Source organism: Callorhinchus milii, unplaced genomic scaffold (assembly GCF_018977255.1).
Source record: "Callorhinchus milii isolate IMCB2004 unplaced genomic scaffold, IMCB_Cmil_1.0 Scaffold2, whole genome shotgun sequence".
NCBI classification, from domain to species: Eukaryota; Metazoa; Chordata; class Chondrichthyes; order Chimaeriformes; family Callorhinchidae; genus Callorhinchus; species Callorhinchus milii.
The window spans coordinates 59,592,044-59,606,258 of NW_024704743.1; the positions used below are offsets into that span (position 1 = coordinate 59,592,044).

The following is a 14,215-nucleotide window of genomic DNA, read 5'->3' on the forward strand; positions in this document are numbered from 1 at the left end:
TACCTCAGCTCCAAGCAGGATAGTTAATGGATAAATCAATGGGCCTTATGTCAGACAAATCTCCTGGCCCAGATGGTTTCTACCCTATGGTACTGAAAGAAATGAGAAGGAATTGTAGAGGCTTTCGTTATTACTTTCCAAAGTTTAATAGACTAATAACTGCTTTGATTATCTGAGGATTCGCGTAGGACTGTATATGTCCTGGGAAATTTAGAAAAATATGAAATGTGTGCGATAAATGGGAAAGATCTTGTATGGGATATTTTTAATTCAAATAATCACAAAGGAAAGAGTGGGTTGTTAGGTTGTTATATCTCGGTATTTAGCAGTTCCTCTGTATGGTTGTTCACGTTGAAACTTAAAAAGGAAATATGCTTTGAAGGAGTTTTTTTGGTAGAACTTCCCTTGTTTGTATGCAGGTAAATACAATTAATAATTATTTTGGTATAGCGACTTATTACATCGGAAGTATGTCTCGCAGCACTTCACAGGATTTACTGTGAAATGGAGTGATTGTGTATTTGTAGGCAAACCAGGTAGCACAATTTTGCACACACAAGGAGAAACTCCCTTTTCTTTTCGAATAGTGTCATGGGATCTTTAACGTCCACCTGAACAGGAAGATGTACACCTAGAAGCTTTTAAGATATCCTCCAGACAAGAAAGGCGCTAAATAAATGTAAATTAAGTTTCTTTTTATACATTAGATGAATAGATTTATGGTTATCAACAAAATTATATTTGAAGTCTTTCAAATGAGTAATTATTACCATAAATATAATGATATGACATTTATTTTTACCATACATTGCTTGGCATTCCTTGTCTATAAAAGAGCCGACATGTAATCATCATTTTTCTTTAATTGTTTTATAATAGATTGGAAAAACAAAATTTTTTGCCTAGTTCTTCGCAAGAGGTTTCCCAATTGGAAGCTATTGATCATTTTGTGTTCTTTCACACTCTTATCTCTCTCTCTCTCTCTATATATATATATATATATATATTATATATTAAACACACTGGTTGGACTACTTTAGAATGGAAGTCTTCTGTTAACTTAAGGATTCATGTTAACATGTCTCTGTATATTTGTTATTATGTTTTAAACTAGGAAAGTATGGAGCTGGTTTACAACAAGTCGAAGGCTGTGGCAGTCACAGGCATGGCCTTCCCAACAGGAGATGTCAACAATTTTGTTGTTGGCAGTGAAGAGGGTATAGTTTATACTGCATGTCGACATGGCAGGTAATTCTTACAGCTATTTAGTATTTTATGGGGCATATATTTCAAGGTAATGAGAATTGGAGAAAAAGTAACAGGACCACTAAAAAGGAATTTAATGTCTGAAGATTCTGTACAAATTTGCTACTTATAGTTTAAGGAAACAGCTTCTCAGTTGGATATGATTTGTCAATTCCAGTTTATGTCATTTCCATTATCTATATCATATCTGAACACCCAACATATCAGAGTGTTAGAGTTGTCTGTGTGAATTAAAAAAAGGGGCGTCCAAGGTCATGATATGATTTTTATTCCATTCGTCTGCTTATTGGGACTTTGAGCTCATAGTCTGACTTAGGCTAATACTCCAAAGCTCTGCATTTGTTGGAGGTGCTGTCCTTCAGGTGCAGTGTTAAACTGAGTTGCGTTGCCTGTTAAACATCCCATGGCAGTACTTGAGAAGAGAAGGGATTTTCTTTCAGCGTTGTGGCCAACAGTCCCCTAGATAAAACTGGTCTTTCCCATCATTACTGTTTGTGGGTCATTGGTTACCGCATTTTTTCTGCCAAGTACAGTCACCCAAAATACAGTAAATCCTGTGAACTGCTTTGTGACATTTGGCGAACGTATTAAGGAGCTATATCAAATGTTACATTATTTATTATTGTGAAATTGGCTGCTTAAGATCTGAAAATATTCAAGAGAAGAAAGAATCCAAGAGTTTTTTTAAAAAAGTTGACAAACAGCAAGAGAACTGCCCTGTATGTTTTACAACAAATGCACTGCTTTGTCACAATTTCTTGTAGGGCATTTCCAAAATGTTTCTAATTGTATGAATTTGCTAGTGTACATTGATATGCAATCTATTATTTAGAAAGCATTTCCTATCCATTAATTAATCTCTGTGTTGGAGTTAATCGTCCAGGAATTGTGGAGTTTATTTTGAATGGATCCAAAAAACAATGAAGTGGTCTTTCCTCTGGATCAGAAGGACATAGGTTCAAGCTTCCCATTGGGTCTGTGTTGTCAGAGGTGCCGTCTTCAGGCGAAGAGGTAAAACTAAGGTCGTGTTCAGGTGGACAGTAAAGATTTCACAGCATTAACTGAAGAGCAAAGAGCTTGTCCCGGTGTCTTGACCAACAATTCTCCAGTTTTGTAGAAGCTGGAGTAAACATTGCGCCCATATTTTACAATTGCCCTTTCTGTGAAAACAGTGCAAGTTGTCACTGTTTTATTAATTGTAATCCTACATGTGTGGTGAAGATCTACTTTAGATATACACCAGATTTTACAATAAATCTCATTTATAATTCTATAACCATTTTAATGTGTTTATTCCCCCCATATTTTTACAATATATAGTGCCTTTCATGTAGGGTAACATCTCAAGTTCATTACAGAGACAGGCCAGGCCCATCAAGCAGGGAGGGAGGGTGAGGAACAAGGTAACCTTAGAGGTAAGTCTCCTGAAGGTTTTGAAATACAAATGGAGGGGAGTGAACGGAGAGAATTCGAGAGGAAGTTCCAGAGTGCTCGGACTAAATGCGTGAAAGCTCGGCTGCCATTGGCGGAGCGGCCTGAGTTCGCCCAGCAGAGTGTACAAGCATGTATGTAAGACTGGAGGGATGGGTGAGGACACACAGAGATTTGTAGTTTAGAGTGAGGATCTTGAAGCTAATACCCTGGGAGATGGGAAGCCAGTGCAGCCTGGCAAGAAGTGGGCAAGTTTTGTGCATGTAAAGGATGCAAATGGCTGAATTTTGAATCTGCTAGAGCTTGTGGATGATGGAGCTGTGGAGGTCTGTGAGTAGGAATAACATTTTAGAAAGGAGTTGTTTAACAATCCCCTTTTGAAATGTGAACAAACAGGATTTACAGGCCCAAAAATGTTTCTTCACCCAAGCACCTATGAGAATTTGGATACATGTAAAATCAATTGAGGTGTTAACAGGGAGATATACAGATACTTGGGAAGTGAGTCTATTAAAAAACGTGGAAAAAAGGCAGGGAAAAGGGAATAAAAGAGCTACCTGAAGTAATAAGTTGGGGAAACAAGCTAAATGGATGGAATAGCCTACTTTTTGTTCCTGTTTCAAAATAGTTTCTCATAAGATAATTAAAATACGATAATTATTTGGGGAGGACAAGTTTGCAGGCCTATGGGGAGAGAGCGGGGGAGTGGGATTGATTTGGATAGCTCTTTTAAAAGATACAATGGGCCAAATGGCCTCCTCCTGTGCAGTATAATTCTATGATGACTCATAGATGTAGGTTAATTGCAATGTAGGGTTTCAAAGTATTATATCTGCAGATGTGCTTTGAAAGAGAAAGATTGATCAACTTTGTTTTGGTCAGTCAAGTGTGTGATACATGCAGAAACCCATATTACCATGCTTAAGAATATCCAAGCCAAACAAAGTTCTACACTGTACCATCTACACATTGAATGTAGAAAGGTTTACCACAGAGCTGGAGAGATCAACATTTCTCTGCAATAGGCTGATCAAGCTGCTATGCATTTCCAGCATTTTTTATTTCCAATTTCCATCATTTTATGTAGTATGTTGATTATACTTCCATTGACTACCAATATCTGTCCTGTTTTACCTCAATTACTGATGACATAGAATGTGTTTGCAAGTCACTGGAGTGGCAACTGGACATGCTGAGGGAAGTAATTTGGGTGAGATAGAGCAGATGGTGCTGCTTCTGTAGATTTGATCCACATGTGTAGCATGCTTTACAAAAGGGCTATATTGCGACCAAACTGGCTTCTATCTTTAATGGGGGACTTGGTGGACTTCTGTTGAGTACAGGTAAGTCTTGTTTGTTCATACTGCAAACAGACTTGGGGTATTCCTTCAATATGTTGCAATGACTATTTCTTGTTCCAAGCTCTATTGTGTTCTTAAAAGCTGAGTGAAAATAGACAGGATCACTAACATTTTAACTGGTTGCAAAGCGCATGAAGGCAGTAATGTACTGCATTATTGCATACAATAATGCTTTTTGGGCAATATTTATCTTTTAGAGTGAGATTGCCTCAGTCTTTTTTTTAATTCCTCATCTTTTACTATCTAATAGAGCTGAAGCTTTGCAAGGTACCTGGTAGTGTAACAGAACCAAACGTTTTGTTACCCTCTCTTCATAACCCTTAGTTATCCAAATATTTTGCTAACATTTGTTTAACGTTTCTTGCGTAGAATGTTACAGTGTAGAAACAAGCCATTTTACCTATCAAGTCTGCACTGATGTTTTTCTCCACATGAATCTTAACCCACTATCTTGCTCTCTCCCCTTAACCTTTAATAATCCTCTTTTTAAAGTATCTATCTATTTCCCTTTAAAGGAATTTATGGACTCTGCTTAAAGAATGGTTTGAATTGCACATTCCAACCTCCCTCTGTGTAAAGAATGGAAACATGCACTTACAATATTGGCCTTGGCTAACGGGCTGACTATCAGGCACCGTGACTAAGTCTGGCAATCTTTTCTATCACCAACTAAATGAGTAACTGAATGAATGTTACAATATTAGCACCTCACAGGTAGGAAACATTTGGCTTCACATAAAGGATCATTCCATTAAAATAGGCAAGGGAAAGTAAAAACAGAAGTTAATCAACAGCTGGAATAGGTTAACAGAAAGGGTGATTGTGGCTTAAAGTACTGGACTTGTTTAAAAGCAGCCCAATGCTGTAATGGTAGGGCTGGTATTCTGGAAGGATTAAATCAAATGGGATGAAGACCTTCTTCATCTAACTTCTTTTGTAATGTAATCTCAGTTCTCTTTATTAGAGAATTCATTTTTACATGTATTCCAAGAGATCAGTTTGAAGTTCTTATACATTGCTCTGAATGAAGTGTGTCATCTTTGGGATATCTGTCACTATGGGGAGCAAAGATGGAAATGAGAAGCTCACACAATCTCAGAATTATGATTTTGCTTATAATTGAGAGAAGGGAAAAACTTGAATTTGTAGATTGTCATCTTTTGTCAAGCCAAAACCAGACTGGGATTGAAATCTGAGGTTATGCCTTCCTGATGATTGCCTCCGTATTATAAAACCAAAGTTAATGTGGGAGAAAATCCTTGTTGTTAATAAAATATACAGATGCTGCTTCTAATTGCCTAGTCGGTAAAGGTGCCAACTAGTGTTGCTCTAATACCATTAGCTGAAGGTTACAAGTTTGAAGCTGTGCTGAGTTACCTGATCTTAGGTGGCATTTGGGCATGGGGAAGAAGTGTAGAATGGCTATAGCTGCCTTGTGTTAGGGAATGACAATCAGCCACTCTTCTTAACTAGTAGTCGCTGTTTGAGGTGTAAGTCTTTCGTGCTTCAATGTGATAAAGTCCTATAAAACTGTGAACTTGTTCTATAAGTAAGGGCACCTGTACTCCCCTCTACACATGTGTTTCTACAACTCTACATTTATTCAGTTGATGAGAACTATATTGCAAATAATCAATGTCTTTGTATAGGGGCATGTGGCATAATATTCCTGTCTGTCTTTGTGTGTATGTGTGTTGAGAATAGTACACTATATTTAATGATAGAAAACTATGTACACTATGATCTGAAATAAAAACAAGATGGTAAAAATGTCCAATTTAATTTGCAACTGAGAGAGAAAGATTTAAGTTAATGTTTTAGGTGTGACCCTCATCTGAGCAGTTGGGTGTGAAACAATGTCGCTCACTGTACATTTGCAGCATATCTCTTTTTTTCTCCGTGACTCTATCACCCCCATCCTCGCCCAACTCCATTGGCTTCCCATCACACAGAGGATACAGTTCAAGATCCTGGTCCTCACCTTCAAAGCACTCCATGGTCTTGCTCCCCCCTAACACTGCAACCTTCTAACCCTCTATCATCTTGTTCGGTCCCTCCACTCAGCGGGCTCCGCCCTGCTTCACGTACCCTGCTTTGTTCGCCCCACAATTGGTGGGCAAGCCTTCTGCCACTTTGCACCACTCTCTGAAACTCCATTCCGCAGTCCCTCCATCTCACCCCTTCCTTCGCCATCTTCAAGAGCCACCTCAAGACCCTCCTCTTTGACCGTGCTTTTGATCTCCCTGCTTCCCCCGCCTGCCTTCCCCCCTCCTCCACCCCAACTCTCAGGTCTGGTCCGTAACTCTGTCTGTCCAGCACTTTGGGACGTCCTCCCGCTATGAAAGGCGCTATATAAATGTAATTTTGGTGGTAAAGGGATGATAATTTTTTTATCATAATATTGTCTTCTGATAGAGCACATACCATATTAGAGGCGTGAGTTGATTTTTCAACTCAAGCCATTAAATCAAATGGAGATGTAATGTGTGGGTTTACAGCAGCTGATAACTATTAATACTATGGGTCGTTTAAAATAATATCCATTTGCCAGTGAGCATGAGTATTTAAATTGAAAAAAACCCACACTTGGCTACAGATTTACAAATCTGAATTGCTCTGAGATGCTAGCTTTATAAATGCACAAGTCATTGTTGTTTTCCAGTAAGGCTGGTATTGGCGAAATGTTTGAAGGTCACCAGGGTCCGGTGACTGGTATCAATTGTCATATGGCTGTGGGGCAGATCGATTTTTCCCATCTCTTTGTCACCTCTTCATTCGACTGGACTGTGAAATTGTGGACTACAAAGGTAAGAATAACTCTCGTATTGCTAACTCTTTCATGTTTGAGGATTCATGCCTGCTTTGTACTTTACTTTCTGTAGCCTCGGCCTTTTACTAATATTGTGCATCACAAATCCAGACTGGCTGTGTCAAAGCCAGCTCTTTCCCCAATTGATTTGGAGATGCACAGATTCATGAAAACTCAAGCAGCCTTGCAATATGATGTGCTTGCACAGCAGGACTATTTGTTTGCTTTCTGATGTTTTTATAATCCTAAAAATTCTGCAGATGTTTTATTTTGAGAAACACAAAGTGCCATGGGTCTATCAGTTCAACTGATGAGCTTTTTATTGTTACAAATAGTTTGGGGCATCCCAGACTGAAAAAAGTTAATGTTTAGTGACTGATTCTTTCACTCTACAGCTTCTCCCCACCCCTTGTAAATGTTGAGTTTCATTTCAGGAGTTTGCTTTGGTTTTAGGCAGTGTCAAAACTTGAAATCTCAGTGTATCTGAGTCGTAATTGGAGGAACTTTCACCTCCTGCGGGCACTTCATGTCAGCATGACTGACTCCTGTCTCAGTGTAATGCAGACGTGGACTTGATTTTGTAACACATAAATTTCCCACAGCTTCTGCAAAAAAAAATGCTGCAAATTGGTAGCACCTCATGCAGATTAGATATCGTTAAACTGAGGTCCTGTTTGCCTGTGCTGCAGGTGAATGTTTTAAGATCCAATGACACTATTTGAAAAGAGAATGGAGTTTCTCTGGGTGTCAGCAGTCCTCCAGGTGATTTTGTTATCCAGCTCCTGGTTGACTATTGGGCTCTTGCTATTATTTGGTATCAAAAAAGTGCTTCTGCATAAAAAACCTTCAAATCAGTGGTACCTCATGCAGACTAGATATCATTAAACTAAGGTCTTATTCCAGCTACCTGGTAAATTGGTAACAGGGAAGCTGGAGAAGAAAACAGGGCTGGCATACTTTCAGAATTGCTTCTGAAAGAGTTAAGGGAAGTGGTTAGAAGAAACTTGAAACTTCCTTTTATTAGAACACAAAAAGCTTTGCTACCAGTGGCTATTGAGCCTGCGAATATATCATTTAAAAGGAATTAGGAAAACATTTGAAGCAGAATAACATAAAAGGGTATGGGGAAAGTGTAGGAAATTAGTGTTCAACTAGTTAACTTGAGTGCACCAACATAGGCTTGATGGACTGAATGGTCTCTTCCTATGAGTGGAGTTTTTTAAGGGGCTTTCAGCTTTCTCTGGCTTTAAAATGGGAGAAAAGTTGCAAATTCCCCTCCTTGTTTTGAAACACGCAGCTCTTGCATTTACAACAAGTTTTTTGAGATTCAAGCTTTATATGTTTTGATGGATGTTAGCCATGCTATTAAGTGAAAGATAGTCAAATGCACATTGAAAGATTAGCAAGAAACTAATGCACCCCCATAGCAAGTACTTTATGACTGCCAAAGGGGAGCAACAATATACAGCATGTCCATACACATCCAGTAAGTGCACCATTGTAGCTGAAGAACTGTGTGGTGGGAGGAGAATTACACAAAATAAATCTACCCCCTCGGGTGGATAGGGAGGGGAAACATTCCATGGAACAATGTTTAAAAATTTAGATGATGCAAACTTTTATAATGAAAATCAGGTGTCAAATCCCAAATTTACATGTTGCTTCTGTATGTATCTTTCCCGCTTCCATACTGTTTCTGGAACTGAAGTGGAAAATTGAAGTGTTGTTATTAAAGCATGCCTTATGTGGGCTTTCTTGTTAACCCACCTCCTCTCAGTGGTTGACTGGTTAACGCCCTGGATGTTCAGCTATCTGTCATAACACATTCTTCCCTTTTCTTGCCAAACACTTTGATTTTCTCACATCAGAAAACCAGTCATTCCATTTGTTGTTTTGACTCATTTATCAAACTCAGTCGTAAAGAATGTGTTGCCTTAAAGAACAAGCCACAAACATGTAATCAGCTTGTATTATCTTCAGACTGAATTTATTGCAAACACTATTTTTAAGCAATTCCAAATGGGATTGTTGGATTGGGTTTTTCCTTCAAGTGCATTTGCGTTTCAACTGAATCAGCAGATTGCTAAGCAGATTGCAAATCAGTTCTCCTCTACTGTACATATTATTGGCTTAAAAACTATTTTGAGTTGTTGCTGACCAGTTATATCATTTGTGCAACCTGCTTGAGTTCAGGTAATTTGCTTAACCATAGCACCTGTACAATTTCAGAGCTATTGGAATGAACAATATTTATACTGATTTCAATTTAGTTCTGGGACCTCAGCTTTTTTTTAAAGCCAAGGTTTGACAAGTTTTCAGCTACTTGTTCCTCCCTCCCTGCTATCAAAATCTGTCTAAAAACTTACCCTTTGACTGTGTGTTTGGTCAGCTCTCGCCTCACCCTCCATTTTCTACTTGCTTGGACTCCAACTCCGTCAGTGAAGAGTGCTCTGAGACTTTTCTCCTAAGTGAAAGGTGCAAGTTGTTGTTTAACAGACAAGTTGACACAAATAAAACAATACAGAGTACAATTTTTTTTACCCTGATTGGAAATGTAAATTGTGAACTGTTCTATTTGATTCCTTACATCATAGTGATATTTTATGTATGCATTATTGTTGATTCTCAAATTAAAACAATTTGCAGTTTGCAATAAATGAGTCATACTTCAAATATTTTTGCAAAGCTATGTTGCTGATACTTGAAAGAGGTTTGATCTGCAGGTTTGATGCAATTTTGTCTATACTTAGTGAAAATGTCACTCTGTCAGATTGTGCTCTTTACTAATCTGTGTTAAACGGCCCTGCCCCCACCCCCCCCCCACACCAAAAAAAAATGGTTTCATAGAATGTCTTATGTGCACAACCTGTCAGATATTGTCCTCCTTTGGACTCCAAATGTCCAAATGTTGCATCTTGTAATCGACTGATGAATAATAAGCAGAAAGTAACATTCCCTTGTGTAAACATTGGACATTTATTCAAAAATCTAGGGATTTCTGTCACCAAATACCAGGGTAACAGCTGATTATAAGGAGCTGACCATACACACCATTTTGTGTGTTGTCATACAATCCATTATTGTTTCTATAGCTGCCAAATGCAAACTCAACTTATAATTAGTTTGTTTACGTGTCCAGAATCAGTTCCCATGCAAGAAAATAGATTCTGCAGTCATTTAGTATCAAACTCTTATTAGAGATGGAAATGTTACCTTTGTGGTCCAGAAAATAATTCATGCAGTGCAATCAATGTTCGAAGAACCCTTCTGTGTATTGTATTCTGCTTTGTGATGGTAGGAGGGTGATTTTTTTCTTCACCAAAACGAATTTGGGGAGGTTTTAGGTTGCAGTGGAGGTCAACAAAGAGTTAATGCCACTGCTGTCTAAACACGGATTACACAGATAGAATTGTGCTGCGTCATTTGTCCACAGATACAGTTACTCCATTTCACAGCAAATTCCTGTGAAGCGCTTTGAGACGTCCTTTCAACATTATAAGACTCTCTACCAAATGCAAGGATTATTTATTATAAGGCATTGAACTAAGTATGTCTGGTGAAGCGGAGCAGTATGGATCTAAATGTTAAATTATTTTAGCAAATGGGCAAAAAAATGGCATATATGACTCCCACTAAGACGTAAACATGTAGGGAGGCAGAGAGAGATCATTTTCATTTAAATGTTTTGTGATAAAGAATGATAGCTAGCAGCAATGACCGGTACATTCAACTGTGAAGTTGAACAATTTGCCGTAGCCGTTCAGTTAGTCCTCATAGCTACCCACCTTGTAAATAAAATATCTGGAGTGGAGATAATCAGAAGAGGTTATGTGGCCACCAGGGAAATGGTTTGCATCAGTTACTGCTGCATATGCTTTTCCTCACTAGATGGCACTCTGTATCTATCATGGCATGCTATTATCTCAAGGCTTGCATTTCAACTGACTCATTCACTTGAAGAATCCCATAATCCTTGGCAGGTTTACCGCAGCTTGATTCATTTGTACATGTAACCTCCTACTTGTCCTGAATGAATTGTGAGCTAAAGGTCTGTACGTCTACCTGTCTGGGATTCCTCATACAGTCTTAAGGAATTTTTTTTATTTATCTTGCTGGACAGCTGTTGCATTGAAGTTAGAGCACACCTTTGCAGACTTTCATCTCATTGGTTTATGACACTTTGTAAATGTGCAAAGTTTTTAATTAGACTTGCCAGACAGCCTCAGGCAGCACTAGCGCCACAAAGTCTTCTTACTCTCTCCGCCTTGCAGCACAACAAGCCTCTCTACTCCTTTGAAGACAATGCAGACTATGTCTACGACGTCATGTGGTCACCAGTGCATCCTGCACTGTTTGCCTGTGTGGATGGGATGGGACGATTAGACCTCTGGAACCTCAATAATGACACTGAGGTGAGGACAGCATTAACCCTTTGTGTCCCACGAATCCTTTGGCGGGTTGCAGTGCAATATTGGAACTGTTTCTGCTTGGTGAATACTGATGTTTCTTTTTACAACCCTTTAATTTTCAGCTTCAGTGTCTCCCAGAATGATGGCAAATGAAAATAAATTAAGAAATTACTTGAATTTTATCTGATCTGCGTCATAAAACACAACTTAAGATTTCATTAGGGAGGCAATACCATGGTTATTTAAATTTGCATTTTGCATAATAATCTCAACATTTTACAAATTCACAATTTACCTCATTGACTTGCTCTGAGGGTGAGAGGGGAATGGGAAAATATAATTCATAAAAATTGTTCAGTTTTTCCCATTTAATATTTTGACAAACATGAAACCAAGATAAGTAGGATTAGTTTTTAAAAAATATTTGTTCTTGTTTGGATTATATATAGTTCACAAATCATTTTGATTATTTGTTCTCTAATGTCACTGATATTGACTATAAATAAAAAATGTGGGCACGTAAGTCATTTCAAGCTGGATGTCAGTGGACTGCAGATGAAAAAATCTTTTGAAGTGTCCACAGCAGGAAGCAGAGCAGCCTTTTTAATTATAAACCACACAGCTGCAGGATATGAGCAGGGAGAGCTGTTTCTAGATTAACCATGTTTCAAGAAGGAGTTGAACATTGTCAGGTATTTTATTTGTTTGGGAAATCCATGTACATACCAAGTTTAGACAGATTACCACAAACGTTCAGTTTTGCTTGATGAGAAGCTCCCATTGATCCTTTTTTTTACTTTAAGCATTTAACCATTTCAGTTCCAGAATTGCTCTACAGAATTCCAACTTTTTGTTTTCAATCCCTCCTGAATCTTCAATCATTCAAAATGATCCTGGTGTGTATTCTGGTGCCTTGGAGTACACATTATCCCAGAATAAATATGTTTGAAATTTACTCTGATAAAAATGTTACAAACTCACTCCCTATATGTTTAAAATACTGGGAAATTGGAATGTACGTGGACCGGAAAAGATCATTGTGAGCCATCTGCCTGCATCCAAAGTGTAAAAAAAAAAGCTATCCATTTCTAATATAAACATTACCACTAAGGTACCATTTTGTTGCCAGCTGCATATCCTCAGTTTGGTTGGAAATATCTACTCTAACCTCCTTCAGAGGGAATGTGTTGCTTTTTTAAATTCTATGCAGTTAGGGCAAACTTTATTATTGCAGCATTAAAGAAATGTGGACCTCAACACAGTGGGCTTTTGTATTTTCTAGTGTGAAGCTCAATGTGGCTATTGGGCAAGCTGCTGCCCGTGGTGAAAGCTGGTGAAATATGACATTTTAACTATCAAGATCATTTAGCTGTGATGAGAGCTTGGATAGACTAGGGTTATATTCCTTAGAGCAGACAAGTTTATGAGGTGATTTGATTGAAGTGGCTAAAATAATGAAAGGATTCGACAGGTTAGATAGTTGGATGACTCTTCCCTCTGGTCCGGCTTCATGTCCCACCATTGGTAGTTGGGGTCTGTCTATTGTGAAGATGTGGAATGCTCTGTCCTAGAAAGCTCTCGAGGCAGAATCAATAGGGATGCTACCAAATACAGTCACCACATTTTGAGATGTCGTGACATGAAAGGCACTATATTAAAAGCAAGTCAGCTATTTAGATAATAGAGACATTAAGGGGGATGGGAGAGGGCGGGGAATTATGATGAAAAGATCTACCAAGATCTACTAAACTGGTGGAACAGGTTCGTCAGCTTTCTCTTGTTCTGGTTTATCGATATTTATTTTGTTCCTATTAACTGCTAGAGTTTAATTCAAGACACCAAACGATTGGAATGAATGGTTTGCATGAAAGGTGTTAGCCAGATCACCACATTGATGAGTAAAGAAGAAAGTGTTGTTTTTCCATTAAAGTATTCCTTCAGTGGCTTGACCAACTCAATTCTTTTTTAGATTTTTCAAAATCTCTTTGCTTTCATTCAATGTGTAATTAATTCCTTTCTCTCTCTCTGTCCCAGAGCATGTACCTGTGACTCAGGCAGATGGGCAACTGCTCACACAACATTGCCTGGGTCAATTTAGAGATAGTAAGCTCCTCCAAGTCTTGATCACTTCTCCTCCAATCTTCCCTACCCATCTGCACCCACTTGACACAGCACCACAGTTTAGATCAAGAACATTGAGGAACATTCAAGGCTGTCCTGCCATTTTAATCTCCATAATACCCTAATTTTCCAAGTATTTACGTCTACCTTTTCAATATTCTCTAGAGATTCTACATTCACGCCTTCTGGATATTGCACTCCACATTTGTAGACTCTTTGTGTGAAGAAGTGTCTTAGAAAGATAATCGTTGCATTTTTAAGTGCCGGGAGTATGTCTCCAGCGTTTTAAAGTCATTAGGAGCAGGGATTCTGTCCACTTCGCTCCCGTTAAACCTAAGCCCTAATGAGTGGGGTAGTCCTAGCTGGATAAGGAGCAGGACACTTGCCAGATAGTGCTCTCTATGGTAAAGTATGTGTTTAAGCTGGTTAAATTCCCAGCAGTACCCCAACACAACCTCTGGGGTTCCCAAGCTTTGACTCTTGTCAACCTGCACCTAATATTCTACAGAAAATTAAATAAGTAGCTTGAGTCATTTCAGGGAGCGAGTGAGCATTCCGTTCTAGACACAGAAAAAAACCCACAGATCTTGATTGATATCATGACCAAGCTAATAAACTCAGCATAATGGGGGGAGAATTATGGGTTTAACCTTTGATACCACCACTCTACAAAGCAATATGTCACACACGTGTTGTTCACTACAGGTCTCTGTATATGGTATACATTGTTCAGTGTCAATGACCCACATACTGTACATTTTCTTCTCAACTTAATGATTTGAACATCATAATAATATTTTTCAGACTAGATCTAAGAC

At 38.5% G+C, this 14,215-nt stretch overlaps 1 protein-coding gene across 6 annotated transcripts in view; it reads left to right on the top strand.

Annotated features, from left to right (window-relative positions):
* Window positions 1-14,215, top strand: part of LOC103185983 (cytoplasmic dynein 1 intermediate chain 1) — a 119,467-nt gene that overhangs the window by 90,746 nt on the left and 14,506 nt on the right. For all 6 annotated transcript variants that reach the window (XM_042331930.1, XM_042331925.1, XM_042331928.1 and 3 more), the window contains 3 exons: window positions 1,115-1,248; window positions 6,721-6,865; window positions 11,139-11,279. In XM_042331930.1, the coding sequence (XP_042187864.1) occupies window positions 1,115-1,248; window positions 6,721-6,865; window positions 11,139-11,279 (420 nt within the window). The remainder of the gene's footprint in view (window positions 1-1,114; window positions 1,249-6,720; window positions 6,866-11,138; window positions 11,280-14,215) is intronic.